The sequence below is a fragment of the Pyrgilauda ruficollis genome, unplaced genomic scaffold (genome assembly GCF_017590135.1).
Source record: "Pyrgilauda ruficollis isolate IOZ18807 unplaced genomic scaffold, ASM1759013v1 scaffold49, whole genome shotgun sequence".
Lineage (NCBI taxonomy): Eukaryota > Metazoa > Chordata > Aves > Passeriformes > Passeridae > Pyrgilauda > Pyrgilauda ruficollis.
Genome location: NW_024526488.1, coordinates 3908127 through 3934769, shown reverse-complemented (window position 1 = coordinate 3934769; position 26643 = coordinate 3908127). Strand labels below are relative to the sequence as shown.

Here is a 26643-nt window from a genome sequence, read left to right as displayed (position 1 = left end):
TTTTCTGCTCCCCAACCCAGATCACACACATACACACAAATTCAATGAGGTACTTACAGGTCCTGCTCCACTTTTTTATCTAAAGCGTATTCCAAATCAGTCACTAGCATTTTTTGATATAAGTCCTGTAGAGCCTGTCTGGATGTCCAGACTTCTGCTGGACCCAGCTTTGAATCTGAGCAACAAGAAAGAAAAAAAAACAAACCAAAGTCACATAAATTTATGGAGTTAATCTGATTTTTCACTCATTTACCAAATGAAAGAATAGAGCTCAGTGTAAGATGCACACCATCAAACACATGCTTTTATCAGTTTCCTCAGAATAGTGAAATACAAGAACTACAGAAGGGTGAGGGCTCACTGCTTAACTGATGAGTCTCCTACAACTCCAGAACTAGATTTGAACAAAGTTAGCAGCTGGCAAGTTAAAAAGGGAAACAGATAGGAGGATGTGGTTCTCCATAAGTTATTAAACAGCAGAATTTCTTGCCACTGGATGAACTTAGACAAATTTCCAGTGTAGCCAAAAAATAATTAGCAGACAATAAATCCATGGAGGGATGCTAAACAGGACAGTGCATGGACACACACTGCTGGTGTTTAAAGAACAGTGTGGGCAAGTACTGCTGCGTGCTTGCCATTTCCTAACTCTTCAGTAGCTATCTGCTCTCCATCCCAGAGGGTGAGAGCAAACACTGCTCCCTGCTATTGAGTTACAGAGTCCAATTTCCCATGGCTTCTACAACCACCTGGGCTGGGGCTGCAGGAGCACAAGGGATGGGCCTCACCCCAGGGAAACCACCCTGATGCTGAGGGTGGAGCCACTCCTGTTGGGTTAGGTGGATCCAGGTGGTTTTAATAGTCCTATGGGGACTACACCAGCCTGCTACTCTCACTACACCCAGGTGGCAAGCACAGCTCAGCAAAGGTTCACGAAGGAAGCTACTTTTACTGCAGGGCTGATTCATTAATATAAAAAAATTCCATTTCCCATTAATATATTTAGGTTAAATCACAGCTCACAGCATTTCACTGCATCTAGGGCTGCATTTTCACAACACATGGTAGTGCTCAGATCAGCATTTCCCCACCCAAATGCTGGCTAATCTCAACTACAGCAGTTCCTGTGCTAGTCTGGGCAGGAGTCTCAGAGAGAAGAAGAGACATGACCTTCATCTCCAAATGTTTAGAACATCCAAAGTCTACTTCAAAAATATGTATCAGGTACAGGCAAAAGGGGCACAGCTGTTAAAATACTATTTATTTTTTTATTTATATATAGAGGACAAGCCTTCAACATAAGGTCACACACTTTACAGAAAATTCTTAGGAATGATAAGTAAAAGGAAAACAGAACCAGGAAACAAGTATTAATAAGCTAGATCAATTGTATAATAAAGGTAATTACCTGTCATGTCAGCCTTCAGGACTTCTGCCTGCCTGTAAGAAAGCAATATGACAATAAATTAGAAACAGAAAGATCAAAGTAACTGAATTTTGCCAAAGCACATTCATGCAATAGTGAATCTGCTTACAACTCACTCTGCTCTAGTTCACCCCCTGCAGGATTTGAGCTACTGTGGTTCAACAGCATGACTGCTTTTAGTCCATCCCATAACAGCAGTCAACTGTTCACTTTTCCCTGCTTATGCCTCTTTCTGGACAAAAAACCCCTAATAATGTTACATTATGGTTTGTATTTTAAGCTCTATTTGGCAGCAGTGTCCTGCCAACATTGATAATTGCCTGGGAACCTGATATCAACTCTGAGCTGTCACACGTGAAATGCAGGAGACAACAGAGTCTGAGATATACAAACTCCCATCAGTGTCTGTCAGTACCTTAGTACAGCCCTCCTGCCCCCATGCTGCACAAGTTTTTGTAGGGAGAAGGGATAAGACTATGGCTTCCCCAACTGCCTCTCTTCCTTGAACTACATCCCTAAAGTAATGCTTTGATCAGGTTTCCAAGGGAAAAAAACACACAGCACATACAGACAGAATGGCAACTACAGGTAGTGCCAATGGCAACTACCTATAACTCCTGCACTGAGCATCCTCTGCAAATCCCCACTGCTGGCGGAGGCTGGCAAATAGCTTCCCAAAAAGAGAAACACTGGGGCAGTCCTCAATAAATAAATATTTCTGAATGGTCAGCATCTGGCTGGAACAGGCAATGCTAAGCACTGCATTAGCAGTACATAAAGCTTTAGGAGCAGCCCTCCTGGCCATCTGATGGACACAATTAACCCGGGGCTGGCAGAGGGGACACGAGGCTGCCTGGTTGGGCTGGGTTTGGATGAGACATGTCCCTCTGCTCTTGATGCACTCAGGTGGTGATGCAGATTTGGAGAGTGCAAGCTTTCCACACCGGACATGCATATGAAATGCTCCCTTCACCTGCCTCAGAAAAAAACTAATAACAGTTGGAAGACACACTGTGCCTAACAGTAGTGTCAGATGCCAGCTTGGAAAAGAATGGAGAGCCAGGAGAAAGCACCACCTAATCCCTAAAGGGGCTGTGGAAATCAGCATATACCTTCTCTTGCCAATGTGAAGTTGTGGTGACTGTAAACAGTTTTTCAGTTTGTTCTGGGATCTACCTACTGGCCATGAATTATAGGGAAGGTTCTGAGGTCCACATGAAAATTAAAAAGATATTAATTAGGATATACATTAGGAACAACATTAGGAACATGTAAATTGGAAAGTCCCTTTGCAAAATTTCTGTTTATTAAATGCAAGCATTATCTATAACAACTCACCATAGCCACCTCCATCTAAAAAGCAATGGGATGCCCCAAGAGCTTTAACTGTCAGGAACAACAGTCAAGAACATCTTAACAGATATCAGAAGTGAACCTGTACGTTCCTCACCTGATCCAAATTTAATGCCTTTAAGACAACTTTCAGTTGTCTGAAAGAAGAGATAACAGAGACAAGCAATGCAAATTTTAGCTACTGTATCAGGAGAAAGCTGGAAGCCCAAGAAACATTTCTTCCTCATCCACACAGAGGTAACAAAAGGCACCTAAGTGATGGCTCCCTGTGGCTGCAGCCAGCAGGATGGGAATGAGCAGACCCTGACCCCAGGGAGCCAAGAAGAGACAAGGAGGGACAGCAATCTCCCCTGCAGGCTGTGCAGCCCTTGCACTGCTGACCTGCAAGTCCGGTCAGGCACAGAGCCGAGCCAGAGCTGTGGTGCTGGGACTTGGCAGCCAGCGATGCCACTGCTCCCAAGGAAAAGCTGACTTGCTCAGGTGCTGGAATCTCACTTTTTTGAACAGCCAGCCAAGTTCCTACAGTCTGGCTCACGCTTCAAACATCTTCCAGTGCTGTCTCCTCTGAGCTGAGAACACAATCTGTGCTGCCAAAGCCACAAATGCTGAGAGGCTCAGCCCCAGCAGGACACGCAGGACTGCGCCCAGATACGAGCCCAGAATTCTCTTCCAGTCACAAAGACCTAAGAACTGCTCCTCTGGAAATTACTTGTGCAGAACTACCTTCCACTAAGTATAATCTTTAAAAGGGGAAATGTAAAAGCACCCCTTTTATTCCCCCCAGAAGTTTGTCCTCACTTCTGCCTCAAGAATTCTGGTGAAGTGAGCCTCAGCCTCTAGATCACTGCAACTGCCCACAGACTTTTGTAAATGCACAGACCTAATCATATGGCTAGACCTGAGCTTCTACCAAAAACACTTATTTAAAACCACTTTCTTTTGGAAGAGAAGACTCATGGTCTCACAGAACAAGAGACTTCAGCACCAATCGCTTCCCCAGCCACAGCACAGACTGCCTTGTATAATTTCTAAAATTGCAACAAGCAATACTAAAGAGATTGTCACTGTAAATTTTAATAAAATGTATAGAAATTATTTCAATACTTCCTAAATGCCAAAGAAATTAGGAGAGTTGACCTAACATTAGTATGCTGCTTCTCATTTCCACCTAGAAACCATTTGCTTCAAATAGCTGCACTCTAAGCCAAGATAAGAGGGGGCAGCCTGGGTACAAAACTTGTTCTGCATCAGTGGCAAAATATTAGCAGTGAGAGAGAGAGGATAGAGAGAAGATGCACTGCCTGTTCATTAAACTAACTTTAAAATGGGCCTTTTAAAGGCTGGTGCTCAGGGACTCCTAGTGGGCAGTGACTGGAGTTCACTGGCAACAACTGAGGAGTTTCTCACAGTGCCAATGGCTCCTTCTATCACCCAGCATTTCTAACAAGCTTTTCTGGCCATATATTTTACTGCATCACCTCGTACTGAATTTACATTAGAATGACTCATTCTGGGGCAAAAAAGGTTGCCTGCTAGAAAACCTGGTAGGGCTTGTTTACACATTATATCATTTCAAGAATAATCTCAGGTACCTACTTGCCCAGTTGAACTCAACAGTTCAGTCAAGCTTCCCTAAGTTTTTTTGGTCCAAAACCAAATAAGGACAAACCATAGTTCAAAAAATTATATTTCAAGTATTTCCATATACCACCTTGATAGATCATAACAATTACTCTTTATAATTTCCTAACCAAATACGTAGATTCAGCTCTGTGCTTTAGTCAAACTTTAAACTGAAATACAACGGTCTCCCATCCTAGTCGGTAAAAATGTTTGATAGCTAAAGGAATTTTCATTTTATTCATAAAATTGAAAAGTTTCAAAACGTTAAAACAGAGTAGTCAGGACCATCTCTCGAGGTTCTCATGATATAAGATAAATAAAAATTTAAGCCCCCACAGGAGACAAAAGCAACTTCTCTTAAGAACCTGAGAGTATATAAAGCTGTTTTCTGTTTTGCTGGAACTCGGAGGCAACATGTAATCTGGAATGAACCACTGGACTTGGGAAAGAAAGACAAGAAAGATACATTCCATTTTCCTTCTTCCAAGTTTTTACCACTCTTGATCAATTAAGTTTTCCAAATCAGCATAAGAAAACAAGTTGTTTCCCTTAAGCTGGTAAGCACTACAGAAAGAAAATCCCGCCAATATTGGAATGTCTCTCCTGTACATATATTTTGAAGTGTTTACCCTATCACACTGAAAGACACATCAAAAGATCATGCAGTGGCAACTTCTCTTTAACACCTAGAGCAAGTTTGCTTAGTTTACTGTTAAAATTACGTAAGAAAAGATCATACAGCCTCTTTGGTTAACTATTCTATTCAAGTTTTCCTCTTGCTGCCATCTGACTACCAACTCTATTTGCATATCACTGAACAAATGGATCTATTTTACCATTGTCCCCAAAAGCACTCATTTCTGTTCCAATATCTGTCTTCAGTACAGCTATAATTCAAAGCACTCAATCACAAATTTTCAGTTCTGCACACACCACCCTGCATCTCTAATAGGGCCGTACCCATTCTACAGAAGCAGGGGTCGGCTAACAAGCTTCATTATCAATATAATAAACCAATGAAATTAAGGCCAACTTCTCAAAGCAGCAGTTTTGTGTTACCCAGCTAACATCCTCTATTTCTGGAAGTCAAACCTCACTTACACCACACCTCTCTCATTTTCACATTGAGGATCCACCAGGCATGATCTGTTGTGACATGACAAGTTCTACAAAACTGTGGAAAACCCCAGACCTTACAAAACCAACAGGAACACAGCACTGCTTTCACCCTTCCTGAGGGGGAACTCCACCTGGTTTTCCCCTGACAGCCCTAAGCACCAGTAGCTGTATCAGTTCCCTCATCAAATCTCAGTAACACAACCCCCCCATAAGGAATTGAGGATTTACATGACTAAAATGGGCAATGAATCCAGGCAGCTGGGCTTATAAAAGCCATCAGAATCCCATCTTATTACTAAAAACTAAAAAACATGAAGTGGTCGGGAGTTTCACTCCAAGCAGAAATTCACACTCCTGCAGTTCTCTTTCCTGGAGGTGTGTGCAGAAACTGTACCACAATGAAAAGCACCTGCAGCCTAATGTGCCTTAGCAGGAGGTGACTGATCCCCAAGGCTCATCAAGGGCACTGCCAGAAAGCTTTAATTCTTCTGAAAGGCAATAGAAAAATACAGAGAATATACAGAATAAATGTGGGAAATGTTTCATTTTGGGTAGAAAAGGTACATCTTCTATACTAGCATACTAAAAGTCAAACACTTAATATTTCATTAATTTCACTATTTCAATATTTGGCAAGGGTCACAGCACAAGGAACTTCAAAGCAAAAACCTGCCATTTTAGATTTTTCTCAAAATAACAGCTATCTTCAACAAAAATTTTAATGCTCAGTGGGATTTTTTTTCTTTATTTGTCTGCATTTAAGCATACCCATGCTGATTCAGGGCAGATGGAAGTAGCAGGAAACACTAACAGTATGGATATTGAATATTCCATGGCATATTTGGGGAGATTGGTTGTTCAGAAGCCCCCAAGCACTGTATCCAAGACATCATTCACATCTGGAGTTTAGCACTTCAGATGTGAGGAAAACTTGCTAATAAAAGTGGTTGAGAGTTTTTTTGGAAAATAAGTATTTTTCCTTCAATTCATAAGAGTTACCACTAACACTTGCTAAAGCTGAAAGCTTTCTTTACAGTTTTTAGAGACTCTCTGGCTACTAATCCTTTACAGCTGGTACACTTGGCTAAAGGTTGCGTTCTCAAACATAACTCTGACTTCCCTGAACTGTTTTGTAGACAGTAATTGTATCTCTAACTATGACCCGTCACAAGGAAATATTTTTACAGCAATCTTAGGATTGTCCATAAACCTAGATGGTTATGCCTGAAGTACAGTAATAGCAAACTTGTGGGTAAACTTAATCTTTTATTTTTCCTCCACCCATTAATTCAACATCACCTGAATACAACAGGCTTCAGACAACAGCTCCTGTTAACAGCCTCACATACCTTTTCCTAAAAGGGAAAATGGATGGAATCAGGATTTTGCAGGGGTATATAGCATCCAACAATGATTTTACTTATTAATTTGTGTAATGACTCTACCTACTCATACATCAGACACGTACTGTTAAACAACTTTAACAGCTTTATCTCTATAGAAAAAGTTCTTTCTGTTCCAAACTTTCAAGTGTTGCCACCTAATTTAATGACCATAGTTTGCACAAAGTTCTGGAATTGCTTGCTTTGGGAGCTGGCAGGTTTCAGTGATGTCAGCTCTTACTGAGGTAGCAAGGGATCTGCAGCCTGTGGGTCATGGAATTAAATGTTCCATGTGCCCTGGAAGGCCACTGCTAACACACACAAATGAAAAACACCTTTAACAGAATCATCTTATTGTCAATTTTATGTGCTAATAGTTTAAATCTTATTATTCCTCTTACAGGCAGCTGAAGCCAGGGCATGGCTAATTTCCTTGACCTGCAGTTTAATCAGATTATAGCTGTAGATCAAAGCCACAGAAACAAGTATTTCATCACCAATAAAAAACCCCAAAACCTACACTTCTGCAAGCAGATATTAAAGCAAAGCAATCACTACCTGAATACAAACCCCCTCCACAGGGAATCCTGCTCTATTCCTTTTGTGTTGTCACCGTAACTGAGGAGGATGTTGAGAAATGGGGCCATAGAGCACAGTTTTCCTTAATCCCATCTTCCCTCCGTCTCCTCTATTAGAAGCAAGTCATAATAATCATCCTCAAAACACAACCACCAAAAGCAACCCTTTCCAAGTTTGATCAGAGCTGACAATCCTCCTCCCTGGATAAGGGCAGAAGTACCCTTGCAGTCAGCTTCATTCAAACTCATTTTCTTCCTCCAGTTTCATGGAAGTCAGTTTCTTTGTCCCAAGATTTTAAAATGATGTGCCCCAAAGGTAAAAGCACTCCTAAGGGAAGTTAATGTGTTCTTAATCTCTGATTTAATCTACAGAGAGGGAAATACAAATCTACACTGCTCAGGCTTCCAGCATTCCACTGCCTCCACTGGACTCTCCGCTCTCCCCCTCCTTATACAACCTGGAGTCAGAACGTGAGCTAAATGTCTCAGAAATGGGTTCCAGCCCTTCAGGATCAGCAATATGCCTCTATCTATTCCACAGAACTCCAAAATTTAAGCCAGGAGAGTAACCTGAAAACTATATACCTAACAACCTGTACTTTCCAATTTAAGCAAGAACAGCTGGCAATAAATGTAACATTAGGACTAGCTCAGGAAAGTTCAGCTGTGTTTCCATAGTAATTTTTAAAAAATACTGACTATGCTGTTGTTTAACCCGTCATCTTGACCTACTAGTTATGTGGAATTTTATTAAAGACAGCAGGGATAAAAATAACCTCTAAATGGATGCTGCCCAACAAAGAAAAGCACAAAAACTCCAGTCACCTTTACCTTGTTTACCTTCCAGGACCTGACAGTGTAGCTCCATAGGCAACCCTGACACTATTTTCAGTATAGAAAAATTCTGGTTTAGGAACAGCAATAAGAATTTATTAGCTGTAAAAAAGGCATGCTCAGGAAATAATAAATGGATACTTAACATGTGTGGCGATTCAAGACATTGATATATTTTCATGTTAAGGAATACCTTCAAAAGAAAACTTTTAATAGGAAACAGTAAAAAAGTAATACTTTTGTAGAATACCCTGGCACATCCATCCATACAGTACCACATTTACTACACTGGCTGACAAGATGTCAGCTTTGCAGCTGACCTGAGAACAAGTGAAAGGCAAAACATTTAAGATCAAATACATAATCCACCTGTATATCTCCTCCAATCTTTACACCATTCCTTGAATAAACACATTTTTCAAATCTAAGGCAATCTTAAAGGTATAAGAGCACAAAAACTTCAAGATTGCCCTCCAATCCTCTCAGTCATCGACAGCCTCTCCCTTGAAGGAAGACAGACACCAAAACAAAGCTCTGCTCTCTAATTACCCACAATAAGGAACTTTGGGGAAACACACAGAAGGGTTACCAGTTCTTAGGACTATGGTCCTAAGAGGGATGTAAGAGGTTTACAACTGAACTTGCCATGATAATTCCTACAAAGTTTTGAGACTGAGCAAGAAGAAGCAACAGAATTATTTTCTGAACAACAACACAAACCCCCCTGAACTATGCCCTTGTAATAAATGCATGGTGTGGTGCTGGCTCTCACAAATGTTAAATGTATGTTATAAGGCTAAAAGAAGTTCTATTAAGATCTGGTAGGTTTTTAATATAAATTTTGTAATGTTGAAAGTTGATCTCCGACCATTGGGAAAGTCAAAGCAAGAAGGACTGCACAGACTGCGAGAGGTGGGATGAAGGAGGAGCTGGGTCAGAAGAGTGACACGAGTGTGCGTGTGGGGAGGGTTGGCTTGTCAATAGCACAAATACGGACTGCTATGGGTGTGGGCGGTGTGCCTCTGGCTGCAGCTAAGCACCCAGCACTGTCCCTTTTTCCTTATTCAGTCCCTTGTTGTGGTTCAATAAACCTTTTACAATCTTAAGAAGTGAGATGTTGCTTCTCACACCCTTTTTTCTCTTTCAAACCCTGATGAGAGCATACACTATCAGGTCTCAGTGGTGATAAATGTATAGCAACACCAGCAGTAATTTGCTACATTACAGTTCCTGACTTGGTAAAACCACTTTTGTTAAGGGGCTGGAAACTGTGGACAACAGATGTTAGAACAAATGAACATTACTTTCTTTAACCACTTTTGCAATGAAAACCATTCCCAGAATTACAGAAAATGCAGCTATCTGAGCACGGAGATCAGCTTCACATGGCTATCATCAAATCAGTTCCAGAAAGTTCTGCTCTTCAAGTCAGCCCTGCAGAAGCCCAGTCAGGTCAGGCAGCAGATACCAGCCCTCCCTGGACACTGCATGGGATCTCCCAGACAAGTGTAGAGAATCCAGTTCAAAGGAAGGAAATCACAGTCAGTTCAGTGCCACACTTGCCATGCTGACAAAATGTGCCCTCTCACCTGCCCCCAGAGCTGGAGAGCAGTGGCACACACTTCCCTCTAGAAAGGCCACTCCACTTTGCATCAAGAGGGCAACAACTGCAGCATCTAAATTCTGACTCTCAGCTCTACAAGTTTCCTGCTGCCTCCAACCTCCACTAACAGCTTGGAATGTAAAACTCAGATCTCTTGCTCATTTTTGGTGTTCCCTACAGAACCCTTTCCTCTCAATCCCTGACACAAATTGCCCCTTGCACAGAGGCAAATGCCAATCTTTATGCTCAGTAAGCCTGGAATGACTCCAACACAGAGGAAATGATCATTTAAGAGGTGTTAGTTACTGGGAATTTGGGATACTGTCTTCATTGCTAAGCAGCAGATGGATAAAGAACAAATCCATTAGATGGTACCACCAGAGGTGGCAGAAATAAAGCACAAGTAATCCCTCATACTGTGTTTGTAGCAAGTTAGCTACCTCAGGTACAGTGGAGTTCAGGATTTTCAACATGTGCTCTCCAAGTCCTAATACTAAGATCTATGCCCAGATAGTCAAGGCCTTCCAAAATATAAGCCTTAAAGAAAAATTACTGATATTTAAATATTGTGGTCATCCAGTAACTGGAAACTGTTTTTTGCCAATCCCCTTCATTTCATAAACTCCCAATCACATCAACATCACACAAAACACACATCTATGCACAAACATAACATACCCAAAAGTTTTAAAAAGCTTTTCATTATTAAGAGGTTTGAAAGGATGCCACATGGTACACACAAGCCTTGATAAAAACACACCCTGATTACATCTGGATATGATCCTAATTGCAAGCTGCATCTTAGTAATTATTTCCAATTCTCCATCTTGAAATTACATGCAAACCATACTGTGAAAGCACAGTAACGGCAGAAGGCTGAACACCAGTCAGGGAGAATGATATCCTCCATTTATGATAATGAAATGGGTACTCAGTACATCACTGCCAATCATTTACAGGAGTCTCATTAGCTGCTCCCCATTCTCTACCAGAAACACACAGGCAATGTTGTTCTGAGATAAACTTACTTTCCAAGTAGACAATATTCAAATAATTTCTGGCTTAGCAACACACGACTCACCCGCAGTCCTCTGCTGCTGGTTCTCCTCAGTTCAGGAGTGGCTCATCCAGAAGGGCTGTTGGCTACAATACCTAAGTCCACCACCAAAGCACATGGTACTCCTGGAATATGGGAAGTTACTCTGTTCTGTATTCAGCTGAAGGGGCAACCTATGACCAGTCCAACCACCTGAGATCTAGCAAATGTTATTAGCACAGAAGGAGGGAAGCAGATGGATCCACTACTACAAGAACTGTCCTCTCTAGGAAAGGTGCAGCTTGAAGTTTTTGAGGCCTGTCAAACACCAAGAGGTGTGGAGGAAATCCAGCCTGGTTGAAGAGATGCGGCTCCATGGCCCCAGTCCAGCTGACCTGTGTAGCTCTGCTCCAGCAGGCCCAAACTGCCTCTGAACAGGTCTGCTGCCACCATTGCCCCACTGAGTGCTGCCAGGTACTCCCAGTTAACCAGTAACCTCCTTTCCTGTTTTGAAAACTAATGGATTGGTTAGGAGCAAGCACCTGAGTAAATTTATAACTCCCAAGGTTAAATCTACTTGTAAGGCCTAAATATCAAATTTCAAATTTAAATCTCAAGACTTAAGAGTCCTTTCTAGTTCTATGTCAGAAAAGTTCACATGATGTTCAGCTGACTACAAATCAGTATCCGCTTTATGAATCATATATGGAAAAACATGGGGGTTTAGCAGACCTTTACTAAACATAAACTGTAGAAAAGAAAAACGTGAGTGCAGTTTTCCAGACTGCAGTCTCCCTTTCAGCAGTCAGACCAGTCCTAATTATCTTCTGCAAAGGCTGAAGAAAAGGCTCCATAGCAATGGATTAACACATCCCACCTGTAGATCAAATCATAAGCCTAGAAAGGCCCTCAAAAGGTTATATAGGCCATTCCATCATCCTGATGCTATTTTTGACAAACATTTAGTTGCTTGTTTTTGAAGTCCTACCAAGTCACCTCCATAGCCCAGAGCAGCACCCCGGACACTCTGCCAAACCATTCCCACATGGCATTATGTCCTGCCTTCAGGAATTGCTGTGTGCCTTGGGTTCACCCACTCCAGCTCCTTCCTATCACCAAATCCCACAGCAAAAATCACCAGTCTTGCTCAACCCACTGCTACTTTTGCAACATGGGGAAGGGTAGTGACTGTCCCTCACTCAGAGAAGGCATTCCCTGAATCTCTGAGGCATATTAAGCAAGAAGAGACAATGCCATCAAAAGATTCAACTAGATGTGACTACACAGTTACCAGTCATTAAGTCAACATTTGTATGTTACTCAGGCTGCACAAGCCAATGCAGCCCATGCATTCCACTTTGCAATCAACTATAGACTGGATTTCATAGTCATTTGTTTTGTGTAGTACACCAGCATGTCCAAAACAAGTTTGAAAATAGAATAATTTTGGCACTGCGCTTCAACATTCGACAATAAAGCAGGGAAATGAGGTGAATCATGCTGCTTTAATACCAAAATCTGAAATCCAAATGTTTAAGAGCATTTTCCATTATACACAAAAAATTTCCTGCACCTGAGTCCTTAAAGGCCCAAAGATCTTCATGTCTTTTGGATCTGTCCTTCCTGAAGACAAAACACTCTTGACCCACATCACCTAATGCTCCAGCATAGCAGTTCTCAAATAATTATTTCAGGAATTAACATAATCAGTTATGCAGAAGATACATTTTTGTAACCATCTTTAATGAAATAGCATAGAATTTTAACTGATCTTGAATGAGTATCCCCAAATTCTTAGCAAGTAACGTAATGTTAAGGCAGACACAGCACTTTTTTTTTGTGCTGACTTCTGACTGGCCACCTATGATGGAAGGGACCAAAACAGTCTGTAGTTGCAGAAGCAGCATCAGCAAGCACTTGACATCTTCAATAAAAACACATTGGAAGTATTTTTCTGGGTACTTTCAAGCATTTAGTCCTTGATATCAAAACCAGCAAACAAGTATTCCCGCTGAAGTCAGAGCAAGCCACAATCCCCTACAGACATCTCTGCCATATCTCCTACCATTTACCTCAAAAGAAAATAAATCTCTAAATTAAATAGCCATGGTATGTTCAAGCTGGGTGGAATACCTGCCAGACCTTCATGCCCTGGCATAATCTGTGTGACATGCTCATAAATTAAGGCTTGCTGTAATAATTCAGATGCATGTCAACAACGAATATTAAGGATTTTATCACTTCTTTTCTAGTTAAAGATTTCACATACATGTTCAACATTACACCTATCAATGGTATTAAGACGAATTTAAATCCTTCTAGATTTTTACTGCAAGTTTACTCTGCATATTTTAGTAACTGAATTTACAATCATTAACCAATATAGAAATCTCAACTTTTTTTTTTTAATTGAAATAATATTTCCTTTATTTTTCTAGTAACTGAAGCAGTATGTTTGAGCTCTAAGAGCTGCTTCAGTTTTCATGTTTTTATACACTTTTGGTGGGTCTGGGTCTTTCTTTAATACTTATAAATGCAGCTTAAATCCTTTGAACACTATTCTTACCAATAGATTGGCTTTCTCCTGGGAATATCTGTCTGGATCAAGTCTCTCTGCTCACAAGGTGACAAGCTTGGTCATGGCATTGTCATCGACAAGTATTTACACTACTTCAAGACAGACAACTTCAACAGCCAGAAGTCTTGTCCCATTCTTCCTTCTCCATAGGTATAGAAGATTAGCATTTCCATTTTCAGTTCTTATTAGGCTAGTTTGGAAAATCTGCCCTAAAGATCCCTCATAACAGCTCAAGTGTACCTTGAATTAAGAGCAGGAATGCCCAAAGGCCCTGCCAACACCAGTACTGTCTGCTGAAGGAACCAAAGCTGTCAGAGGTTGTTTGGGTTAAAAAAGTATCATCACACAGTCACAGCTGTTTGACACATAGCAATATCCACATGCTTTCTCCACATCATGGTGAGACCAACACAGGACATGGCAAATCAAATACCGGGAGAATTTCACTGCAACAGACAATTTACAGAACTATCATAAAACAAAGGGAGAAAATGGTCTTCCCAACAGATTTATCAAAAATTCATTTATTCTTCACATGTAGGGAAGTTAAGATGTGGTAAATAACATAGCACAGACTACAGGAGGGCCCAGGGAGCCCAAAACAGGCAGGCTCCAAATAAACTGCCCTTTGCCATAGCCTGACCAAATAGGAACAGCTCTCAAGACCTCATTAAATCAAGACATCATGAAACACCAAAGTCTGAAATAATGATGCTTAATGCCCAAAGGGCCTGTTTTTCTTTTCCAAAGAAAAAAGTAGTTTCCTTTAAGTAGTTCGAGAAATGTTCCTCACACTATATTGGCAGAATCAGTCTTAAAGGTTCCACACTCAAAATGAATTTCTCTTTTCTAACAGCTAGAGAGTAGCTCTCAGATAATTCAGCTGTAAAACAAGCAGGGCCTGCAGACTCAAAACAGACAATTCTTCAGAGGAGAGGAGGGGGAGAAATAATATAAAAATCAGCTTTACCCATACCACCACTAGATGAAGCAGAAAACTGTTCAATGAGGCTGAGCACCAGAGGACACTTTCAGCACCGAAACCAATGAAATAAAAGAATGAGAAATAGACTGCTGATGTATACAGGACATCATAAGTACTTTCAGAAATATTATCTCTGTTTTCCCTGAAGACGGAAGAGAATTCTAGCAGGACTCCTAAGTACCTCAAGGGTATCTCTGATTTGAGTCCCATCAGTGAAATTCAGTCTGTCACCCACATCTCTGTAACAATCCCAAGAGACTGAGACTCCTCAGCCTTCTGGTTCCTTATGATAATCCCTTGAGTGTAGAAGCCAGTGTCAATAATCCAAGAGAAGTCCAGCTGGAATACAGAAAGAAGAGAAAGCACACCTAATGTCACTCCAAAAAGTTTATTCCATCCCAACTCACAGGATTACATGGATCTGAACAAGTACCTGCTGATTTAACTCTGAGGAATTTAAATACCCAGCTTCAGAGCACTGTTTAAGCCATTTCCCCCTCATTTGGTCATCTGGGAAGTGCCCAAGTTTACAATGAAAAATTCATCTTAAATTCAAAAGAGAAGAGCAGCAATGGGCAGACAAGTCTAGAAATGTGGCCCAAAGGCAGGACTTGGAGCAGGGCTGCACAAGTGGCAGCTGGTGATGACTCCAGAACAGCTGTAATGCTTCCAGCAACACTCTGCCCAGTGCAACAACTCAAGTGCTCAGCAGGCACACACAAACAAAGCCACCAGCCCTCCACCCTGGAATCATGAGAAACGACAGCCCAGAGTCCTCACGTCACTTCACAACAAACAATCTGTTATTTCTCTACTCTGTCCACAGCAGTAAGATGGAGAAAAAAGATACCATGTCCCTCCCTGAGCACAGGAAAACCTGTGTTTTCCCAAACACCACTGCAATCTGTGACCTCCCTCATAATACATTAGAAAGTACAGAATCAAAGTATGATCTCTGCTAATGATTTTAATGAAAAAAATCTGTGGGTTTATTCCCCTCCTGCCTGACAGCAGCTGTGCAGTTTTTCCAGTAAGATGAGGACAATCCTCAAGTTCAAAGTAATGAAAGCAACAACTAGTGTCCTCCCACATATATTCCTTACAAATTATAGCTTCATTCTTTAACTGCTCTTCTACCAGCCCGCTGCTATGAGTGAAGCTCTGCTACTGTTGTGACGATGAAGAACCCTTAAACCTCTACAATCCCCAGCAGCTCCGCATCCAACAAAATCAGATCCTACAGCAAATTATCCTCTTTTCCCTCCCCAGCCACCATGCACTTGAACTGCAATTACTCCTCTTCTATACTTATTTTTACTGGCTGAGCAGGGCAGGGAACATGCCAAGGCATTTATCCATCAAGTCACTGTCTTCTCCCATCAATCCAACCTTTCTTTCTCCAACAGGAAATGCCCACAACAGCCAATATGGCAAACTAAAAAAAGCAGGGAAGCTTCAGTTTCCAGATACACTTATTTAAACAGATTTAAGTTGCTTAACTTAAAAGTTTGTGATACAATTCAGTGCCCAGATCAGTTTATTTAGAAGCCAAAATAATCTCACTGGACCAAGCTATGGTTACTTGTTACAACTTCTTAGGATAGAAGAAACAGACTGTACAAGTATTCAGAATATCACAGTATACTTTACACTGAATACTTAAATAAAACAGCTAATTCACCAAGAAAATGTACCTTCTTACCATGCACTGAAATGAAGAAACTGAGGGGAAAAAACCCTCCAACCCCACACTCAGGGATGGGGGCAGCCTTCTCAAAATGCTTTAGTGCTCTCCCTCATTACCACCTCAGACAAGCATCACCTGGTTTTACTGCCACAACAGAACTTTCTCTTTTCCAATAAAGAACAAGGAATATGCAGGTTAGAACAAGAACTAATTGCTACAGGAATCATCCCTGCCATCAAAAATAAATAAATAAATGAATAAATAAAGCTGTATCTTTACTTCCACTAACCTGCACTTCTAGGTCACTGGAACACTGTGGTGCAAGTAACCTCACAGCAGAGCACACAGAGAGTGCAGTAAGAGCATACACAGTGTTCTGCAGCAAGGGGAGACTCAGTCCAGTCTGCAAAGAGGGGTATGGTTTGTTGACAGTAAGACCAGGCACATTCTATAAGGATGATATTCTATATATAGAATATCATCCTTGTAACAGAACAGCCATATTCTAGGAAACAGGACACTGGTTACTAGTGTTGTGGGTCAGTGAGCACTTTATTGAAAATGAGCACTATCACTCCAGCAGTCCCACCCCACTCTTAACCATTAGTGCATCAATCCTGTTGCACACAACTTCACCCTTTTTGTCAGCACATCTGTAGTAACACAATGAATGGGATCAGGAAACCAACTTGGACCAAACCCCATGGGCAAAAAAACAAAACTAAAGCAGTTTTAACCTAGTGTGGTTCCCCAGTTCAGCTTCTTTAGACTTGGCCATGAACTTACAAACTTATGCCATCACATCAGGGTTGAGGGTGAGTGAGAAACTTCCGTCAAGAGCCGTTCAAGTTTAAAACTGACCCTTGCATGGCCAAGCTTTTGCCAAGTGCTAAGCAAGTCACATTCTTTGGTTACTGCAGCCCTCTTCTCTCTGGCACGTGTCCACCTTCCTGCCAGTCCCTCCAGCAGGAAAATATGCCCAGCACCTGCTAACCTGCACAGGCACTCCCATTCCTGCAGTTACCTCCCTACAGAGGAGCCTGCTCAAACCCCAACACAGAAATGAGCACACCACAGCTGAGGGGAAGTTCTGCAAGTGCTGCTTTACCCCAGCTGGGCTCTGCCTGCTTCTCTCTCACTCACTCATTTGGATCACATAAACATGATCACCTAACCAGCTAACTTTCACAAAGTTATAATGCCAGTAATCAACTTCAGCACACTTGAACAAGCCTTGTTTCCTTCCTAGGAATCTAGGTTCGAAAAACAAAAAATTATCACAGGTGTGACAGTGACTTTAGCACAAGTTGTCCCTGGGTGACAGGAGGATGCTCAATAATTCAGATGCCCATGACAGGATAAAGGGAACAAGCAATTGCTGCCCAGACACCCGAGGAGTATGGTGTGTGTCTTGGGGCTCTCAGCAAGATGTATTTCCTTCAAAAGAAAGCTCAGTGGGGAATTGCTTGACACTTTTTTGATTGTGATTCTTTTACTTCACAGGTCACCACCAAAAGCTTGTTGATCATAAGTAAATAGCAGCCGTCACCAATCTTTGCCTTTTTAAATCATTATTCTCACCTTCAAAGAAGAATAAGAAGTGTTGCTCATATTAAATATTGGCAGAAATGCTAGTTATCAAATGGTGGAGACATCTTGTATAGAGAAAAAAAAGACAAAATTAGAAGGGAGATTTTATGCTCCCCAAAGAAAGCATCAAGCTACGAGGTGTCTCCTGGAAGGCCAAAGCAGGCCCCACTATGTCTCCCCTGCTTCAAATTCAAGAGTAAACACTGTATGAAAGTAGCATTAATAATTTCAGAAAACAAAAAGCTGGAGGGAAGACAAATCAAGAAAGCTGTGGAACAACTGGAGCAAGGCCTCCAGAGCAGTCAGGGCTGGAACAATTGCATTTGGGACTGGAGGAGAGGCTGTGGAGCCAGGCTAGGTCAGTTGGAGGAAGGGAAGGCTCCAGGGCACCCACACATGCCACAAGCCTCCAGGGAGGGGATTGAGAAGATACATCCAGGCTCTCCGTGTGGGAGCACAAGAGACAATGGGCATAAGATAAAATAGGAGAGGTTCAGACTGGATGTGCAGAAAATCTTTTCCACCACAAGGATATTCAAGCTGCCCCAAAAGGCTGAAATGTCTCCATCCCTGGAGGTTTTCAAGCTCTGGGCACTTGGTCTGCGCCCTGCTGTCCCTGCTGTGAGCAGCAGGTTGGACAGGAGCCTCCTGAGGCCTCTCCTCCAGCCTTGTGACCCTGCCAACTCCAAGAAGTCCATTGCAGGGACACAGGGTTCTCTGTTGAGGTTGCATTTACTAACTTTTTCCTTCATACACTCCCAAGATAATTAAATAACTGACTTAGTCTTGCTGAGACTCATTCAAGCAGTATGCCGGTTGGTGCCTTTCCAGCACAGACAAGCATCATCTCTACATCACCCTGACCAGGAATCAGTACCAGAACATGCTCACACACAGACTGCAATTACCTCTGCTCTAGCCTCCTCCTTTAACAGAGAAGAAACACTGCAAAGAGGTGTGTCACAGGCTGGCAGACAGCAAAGGTGTAACCAAGAGGAGACACAGCAGATGCAGAAGTTAATGGAGCTACTGATGAGTCTTTGAAAAAGAGACCCACAATTTGAATTATTAAAGCAGCCAAACCTTTAATGAATTTGGTTATAGCCTCATCATAAGGCTACAGGAAACTACCTACTGGTTCATCAGCACTGGAATTTCTAAGCAATGTTCAAGCCCTGTAATTCAAGCACCTTTTATTCTACATTTGTGCTTGTGCTAAAAGCCACAGTTTTCCAGAGCAACGCCACATTTAACTGGTAACTGAGCTCACATCTTTTTGAAACACAGTTGACACAATCATAAGTCAAACTGCTAAACGTCTGAATCCTAGTTAACTCCTTTTTGAACATTAACACATAAAATTGGCACTGAAGATCATTTCTCTGAAGTGAATAAACATGGACTAAAGCTCAACACTGCCTTATAAAATGGATGTGGCTCAGAAGTTTCTGTGCTATTGTGTTAGAAATGCTATCAGTGATATTTTGCTTAAAAGTGACTTCTTTTACATCTAGGCAGGATATATGAAATGTCTACTTTAAGACAAGCATCCCATGAGATTAATTTGATTTGTGAGGAGTACTTGTAGATTCCCCAAGCAGCACAAAGAGCATGGATGCAAATTTTCAGCCAGATGCGATGAACAGATTCACCTGAACAGGGAGACTTGAACAGTGCCCCTGTTTCCTAAAACATCTTTTAGGTTCTCGTCTCCTGAAAGAGCCCTCTGAAAGGTCTACTCACCTCACCAGATGCAATGCAAATCTTTGAGAAGTGACTCAAACAATGACTCCAGTGAAGTATGTAGGAAACCAGATGGGAGAGAATACACTCTAACACTCTTGACAGGTGACTTTGAAAAGGATAAAACTGGGAAAGCAAAAATCCCAAAAATCTGTTGCAACATAGGAAGATGACTAAGAAACAGACTGTCCTGCAACTTTTCAAAGACTCAGTACATGAAGCCTGACCTTATTTGCTCTTCCTGGAAGACTTCTGTAGGGGGCTCATGTGTTCCTCAGTTCTCACAGGTTGATTCAAGGGGCACAGTCCTTCAAGGACAGCATTTTAAAATAGCTGATTCACACACATACAGAAAGCAAGAACCCAGAAGTGGAAGAGTTAAGGCAGTTCAGCTAAAAGTCCATTCTTCCTCGCTCACCTTTTCAACAGCTTGATTCTTGCAGAGTCATTATTTCACTAGATATTCAATCATTACATGGTCACCTTAGAAATCTGTCTCATTTCTGTCTAAAATCCAAATACACAGAAAAATGATTTCTTGCAGAAACTTTTCTGTCCCTCCTTAGTGTTAAGACAATGAAGACAGCAGAGACTACTTGCCTCATGTCTTCATTTGGCACAACGTTTTGTCAAGCTGCCCTCTCACATTGTTACCCTTTGGTCTATTCCTTCTTCATTACAGTTGGATTGAGCCTGTCCTGCCACAGTAAAAAGGAGGATGCCCTCCTCCTTAAGACAGAGGACTAACAGAACTGGCTCTGAGAGTCTGAGGCTTAATTCCCAGTTCCCTTTATGAGCTTGGGCTGCAGTAATCTGCAGCTGCATTTCGGCCGTATGCAAATCAAACAATTTAAGTGTACGTTCTGTGGATGCAAGAAGCATTTCACAGCTTTCCAAGGAAACCTTCCCCGAGCATACCTTCTGCTCAGAGAACAAACCCAAATGGTCTTCAGAGGCAGAAGGAAGATGATGGACTACTACTACATTTCAAGAATGCTTGAAAAGTTTAGCAAGGGGGCTGTCCTGTTGTTTTAGGAAGAGATAAGGTTCTTGGTGACAGAAACACTGACTGTAACACATTAGCTATGAGCACAGGCTTCAGTCCTGTTGCTTTGGCACAGTATAAACAAAGCAGTCAGGAAAAAGCAGGAACAACCCAGGATGAGCTGAAGTGTGGGAGGAACAAAGAGAGGAGAAACTGGTGATTCCTGCCCACAGCTTGCAGGAAGGATTTCCAGCTTGGCACAGCAAAATGCTAAGGCAGAGCCTGGTGGTGCAGGAAGGTGACAGGAGCAGGGACATGTGCAACATGGTACAGCCTCCCACAACCCAAAGCAGCCAAAGGACACGTGCAGTCACAAGAAGGAACAGGCAGCCAGATGCTACAATATTATTAAGACACGTCCTACAATAAAAAACCAAGTCTTTTACTGATAGAAGATTGCTAATAATAAAGCATTGTCATAACATAAGAGGAAAGAAAGGATGAAGAAGTTTCATGACAGCACAGGTGTACTCACCTGGAAGAGCAAAAGAACATAAACTCACTATGAGATAAAAAAAGATTACATTGTTTTCTTTTTTGAAGAAATCAGCTTGAGGTGGGATCTGGGATAACAGAAGGAAGCAGAGGTGAAAGACAAGATGAGGAGGAAGGGAGGAATTTGGAGAACCAGCAAGGAGAGACTGCTGAAGTGTTTCAGAACTTTGTATACAAAAAAATGTAAAATCCTCACTGAATTCACTCCTTCTAAATCCTTCCCAAGCCCTGAACTCCTCAGAAGGAACGTACATTTCCTTTTGGCACACCTACTCCTTTTCCATGAGGTGTTCTGGAAGCATCAGGCACAACACGATCAACCTGGACAATCAGCACTTTACAGCTACTGAAAAGCCATTTGTAGCTCACGACATTGCTTTCCAAAACCACTAGAGAACGAGCATTTGGGTGTAAGTTCACCCCAAAGCCTATCAAAGCTCTGCTCGTATCAACGTGAGCTATCTCGTGCTCTTCACTTGAGGGACTCGGGAGCGGTTCTGTTTCAAAGCTCAGCCCTGGCAGCCTCACTGCTCTCCCAAGCCCTCAGCTGACCGTCCCCGGCACGGACCGGCTGTGTCAGCCGTGACTGAGGACTTCCAGCTGATGGCGAGGGCTGAGACACGACTCCTGCTACTCCCGTTCTCCCGGAGCACCGCCCGGGGCTGCGAGCACTGCTCCCGCTCCACAGCCGGGGTCACACTCGGCGCTGGCTCCGCAGCCTCGGGTTACCCTGCCAAGGCCTCGGGAAGCGGTGGGGAATTCCGGCAGGGAAGCCGGTGCACTCTCCTACCCTGCCCGCGGCTCCAAGGCACCGGCGTGACCTTGCTGTGGAGCCCTGGGCCATGCGGCAGCCAAGCCCGGCCGCCCGCGGGGCTCGGGAGCGCGGCGGCCCGGTCCCGCACTCCGGCCCGGGCACGGCCCGCTCCCGGCGCGGCGCCCCTCACCGCCGCGGCGAGGCCCGAGGGCTCCAAGTCCGCCCGCTCCCCGCCGCTCCCGGGCCGGCCGGCCGCGGCCTCGCCTGCCCGCCGCGCCCCGGAGATACCCACCGGAGATACTGCGCGCACAGCAGGCTCATCCTCCGCCGCTCGCCGCCCGTCCCGCCGCGGCTCTCACAGCCCGGGCCGGCCCGCCGCCCCCGCGCCACCGCCGCCGCCGCCTCCCGCCGCCGCCATCTTCCCGTGCAGGGCCCGCGGGGAGGAAGGGGCGGGGTGTCCCCGCTCTGCGCTCCGGTCGGGCAGGACCGCCCGCGCCCGGCGTCCGCCCGCCGCTCTCCCGCCCCGCCGAGCCGCTGCGGCCCTCCCGCCGCGCCGGCCGCGCTTCCGGGCCGGACCCCGCCCCCGCCGGCACTTCCGGCGGCGCCACCGGCAAACCCTTCCCCCGCCCGCTGCCATGGCAACCGAGGGGGCGGTGGGGCGTCGCCATGGCAACCGCGGCGCATCCCGGGGCCTGCATCCGCCGCCCGCCCCGCGCCGCCACAGCCGGCTTTGTCACAGCTCCCACCGGCCCTCGCAGGGACGGCTTGCCGGGAGGCACATGGCACTGGCGGGAGCCCCGTCACAGAATTATAGAAACACAGAACGGGGCAGGCTGGAAGGGACCACAGTGGGTGATCAGGTCCCACCTCTCTGCTCAAGCAGGGTCATTCCAGAGCACATGGCACAGGATTGTGTCCTGACGGGTCTGGAATATCCTCAGTGGGGGAGACTCCACAGCCTCTCTGGTCTCTGTTCCAGTGCTTGCTCACTGCACAGGAAAGAAGTTCTTCCTTGGGCATCCATTTCTGCCCATGGTCTCTTGTCCCATTGCTGGGCCCAGGGAGCAGAGCCTGGTCCTTGCTCTGAGCCCTCCCTGCAGACAGGGACCAAGGGGATGAGGGCCCCTCTCAGCTGGGTCTGCTCTTGAGGCTGAACAGCCACAGGTCCCTCGAGAGAGCTGCTCCACGCTCTTCCTCATCTCCTCAGCCTCTCCTGGACTTGCTCCAGGAGCTCCAGGTCTCTCCTGTCCTGAGACAATTAGGTCACTGAAGTTTGTTTTCTCGAGGCTAAACAACCCCAATTCCCCCAGCCTTTCCTCATAATGAAGCTGCTCCATCCCTCTGATCATCTTGGTAGCCTTGAGTGGACTCGCTCCAACAGCTCCATGTTCTTCCTGTGCTGGGGACTCTGGAGCTGGACACAGTGCTCCAGGTAGGGTCACCTCAGCATGGAGCCAGGACATGGGCACATCAGGCAGTAACCTTGCACCTGGGTGCAACATTCTGTCACAGCTCAATATTTACAGTATTTCCACCATTTATCCCATGTGGTCCCACCTCCCATGCTGACTTTGTGACTTGATTTGTGCTCCAATTTGGTTTTTTATGGCAGGAAAAGTCCCACTGAGTTCAGTGTCCATTCGAGCAAATGAGGCAGCGTGAAGAAATGAGGCAGAGGAAAATTTGGGATGAGCACAAGGTGGCTGGCTAATACGAGTTGTGTCATTTGAGTCTGTAAGTGACCTGAGGACAAAATGAAAGAACATGTTTTGAAAATAAATCCCCCACATTTTTTCAGGTTAAAAAAAGGAACGTGTTTAAGGAAATTATTTTCAGGTGTTCGAACGTGTTCTGCCCACGTGTTCAAATGGGAGCAGAATGGTTTTCCTGGTTTCAGTGCAAGCAGGGCTGGGCAGTGAGCCATGGGAAAGCTCTCATGGAATGCTGTGCAGCCCCTCAGGCCGGTGCTGCAGCAGGGATCGGGGCTCAGCTCCATCCCTGCAGCCTCTCAGCTGCAGAGCAGGAGCAAACTGGCTCAGCACTGGGCAAACTGGGGCTGCTCCTGCCTGCCTGGAGCCTGTCCTGTGCTAAACCAGGCTGAGGTCGTACTCTGAGATTTCATGTCCTGGATCAATGCACAAATGCCGCTCTTAGGAGCTGCATCTCTCAGGGCACATTGTCCAGGCCTCTCCCCAGACTGGGAGCCTTGTCCTTCTGCTCCTCACCCAGCAGGCTCCACCAGGGCATCTCACACCTGACTGTGGCCTCCAGTACCCGAAGGACCAACAAGAAAGATGGAGAGGGCTCTGGACAAGGGCCTGGCGTGACAGGACAAGGGGGAATGGCTTCAAACTGCTAGAGCTCACCTCTTCCCACCCCCCTGCTTTGGGCAGGGACACCTTCCACCAGCCCAGTTTGCTCCAAGCCCCATCCAGCATAGCCTGGAACACTTCCAGGCATGGGGCAGCCACAGCCTCTCTGAGCAACCTGTGGCAGCGTCACACTACCCTCAAATGTGAATCCATTTTACATCCTTCGGCTGCCTCTGTCACCATTTCACAGACCTTGGATGCATTTATCCTCAAAACACCTCTAAGATGTGAGCAAGGACCATCCCCAGATGGTCCTCACCGGATAGTCAGGGGAACAGAAGATATTGCTTCAAAGTCCTTTAAGACAACAGTGGAGAGGTGGACCATGTGGAGCTGCTTCCATCTTTCTTCATTAACACTAACATCTTTAATTGTCCTGTGAGGCTCACTGAGTCCAAGGTCTTTCCTTTGTGTGTGGATATTCTGCCCCTGTTTTCGTACACAGAGACTGGACTGCTTCTATGTCTTTGAGACATAACATTCTCCTGCTGCTCGGCATGAAAACCTGGGATCAAGCAAAGATGAGTGAACAGCTCAACAGCTGAATGATGAAACATCAAATTCTCTGCAGGTTTGGTGACTATTTCAATCTAAATGTTGTGATGTGGGGAATTAGCACTCAACAGCATTTGAAGGAAGAAACAAAGCATGAAGATACCTAAACAATCCTAATTTTGTCCTCTATTCTTCCTGATCAGTAATTATATTATCATGAGTAAAGTGTATTTGTTGTCATCCTAGATTATCCTACTTAGATTTTGAATTGTTACTGACAAAAGCCTCATCTTACCCTAATAATAACCTGTTTTCCCCAAATATAACCTGTATGTAAAACTTCAGGAATTCCAACTGTGTAGAGGTTTGTTAAGTCTTCATTATTCCCTTGCAAATATCACCCAGAAGAAAGAAAAATTTATAAAATTGGCCTCATTTCTTAGAGAAATTCCTTCCAATCCTTATAATTCTTAAAGTAACAGATTTCCTTTTAATCTTTTGAGAATAAGTGCTGCACAATCTGGGCAAAAGTACCCTTTCACACTAACTAAAAGCTAGCTCGTTTTTGGAAGGGAGAGAGCAAGCAGCCATTCCTGGGGATCCATGCTGAGTGCCTCAGCCTCACTGCCCATGCCAGAAACCCAGCTGCAATCCCACCTGCACAGATTGATCCCAGCTGTAACCTCAGAAACATTAAAAGGGCTGCCAAACTAGTTGCATCTGTGGCCAGTGTTCAGCTGGTGTGTTGAGTGTGGGCAAGAGAGAAATTGGTTCCCAGGCTGATCTTCCCCAGGAGATTGCCTCCAATGTCAGTCCAGTGTCCCAGAAACACTGCACAGCACTTGGGGTCCCTTCACAGAGGCCACAACCAGGGTGTTAAGTCCTCAGTCTCGATAGACCTCCAGCTTTATCTCATTTGGCATCTTCTTCCAGTGCATGAAGAACCAAGCCCTGAGAAGAGCTCCCCAGGCTACCTATAAATTTTCAAACCTCAGTTATAAGTCATGTCTTTCACTGGCTGCTTTTCAGCCTTGCTTACTTCTTCCTTGTTTGAATGCCTGCTCCTACAAAGGGTCATCCAAAATGGAAGATTTCTCCCTTTGGGCCAGGCTGTCCCACTCCATGTGGCCTCAGACCTGGTCACCGTGGGTTTGGCAGCTCCCTCCATCTCAACTAGGCTCCCACCACAGCAGCTATCCCGAGTGCTTCCATTTATTGCCCTGTGCCATTGTTCCATGGGCAACTGGGTCAGCTTGGCCTGTCTAGCCTGGCCCAATCTGCCAGCTCAGTCTGGCTTCCTTATATTTGCAAATTCTTTCACTCCCATGGGCTGCGTTTGCAAGCCAATTTTGAGTTTAGGCTAGATACGTTCAGATCATATCTCAAAAATGGTATAAACTAAAATCCTGCTTTTGTGGAACTGGGCCACCAGGTGAGCAACTGCCTTGTTTAAGAATTTTTGCTCATTAATTCTCAAGGAAAGGCTTCCTTTTTACAAAAATGTCTTAGAGTCATAGGGCTGGCATGCTCATCAACTCTCTGGGGAGCAGAACTGAATCTGCTTCTTAGCCCTTATCAGAAAAGGCTCCAAAGCGTGCCAGGATGTGTTCACAAATGGTTTAAGCCCCTCTGATTGTCCTTTTCTCTGATAGATTTGAGTTCTTTTGAAGAGTTTGCAGACTGTCAGTTTAAAAGCCATAATCTGGAATGTTTATCTTCCTGCTCCCAAGAGGAGGGACAAGGTGAGAGGCAATGCTGGGAGAACTGAGGGGTCCCCATCCCTCACCCCAGTGAACACAGCCATGATCTTCCTGCCTGATGCTGCACAGTCCCCTGCTCTTGAGGCCTGGCTGTGCAATTGGTGAAGAGCTGGACAAATCCATGTGCAGAAGTACCCTTGGTGTGAGCCACAGGCCTCGAGTCCCGTTGGCAACGATTTTGCTGT

General features: G+C 44.4%; 1 protein-coding gene across 5 annotated transcripts in view; it reads right to left on the bottom strand.

Annotated features, from left to right (window-relative positions):
• SMG7 (SMG7 nonsense mediated mRNA decay factor) overlaps positions 1-22326 on the bottom strand; it is a 51171-nt gene extending 28845 nt beyond the window's left edge. For all 5 annotated transcript variants that reach the window (XM_041479569.1, XM_041479573.1, XM_041479572.1 and 2 more), the window contains exons 1-3: positions 22124-22326; positions 1409-1440; positions 58-175 (exon numbers count right to left, since the gene is read on the bottom strand). In XM_041479569.1, coding sequence (XP_041335503.1) covers positions 58-175; positions 1409-1440; positions 22124-22152 — 179 coding nt within the window. In that variant the 5' untranslated portion in view covers positions 22153-22326. The remainder of the gene's footprint in view (positions 1-57; positions 176-1408; positions 1441-22123) is intronic.
• Between the last annotated feature and the right edge of the window lie 4317 nt (positions 22327-26643).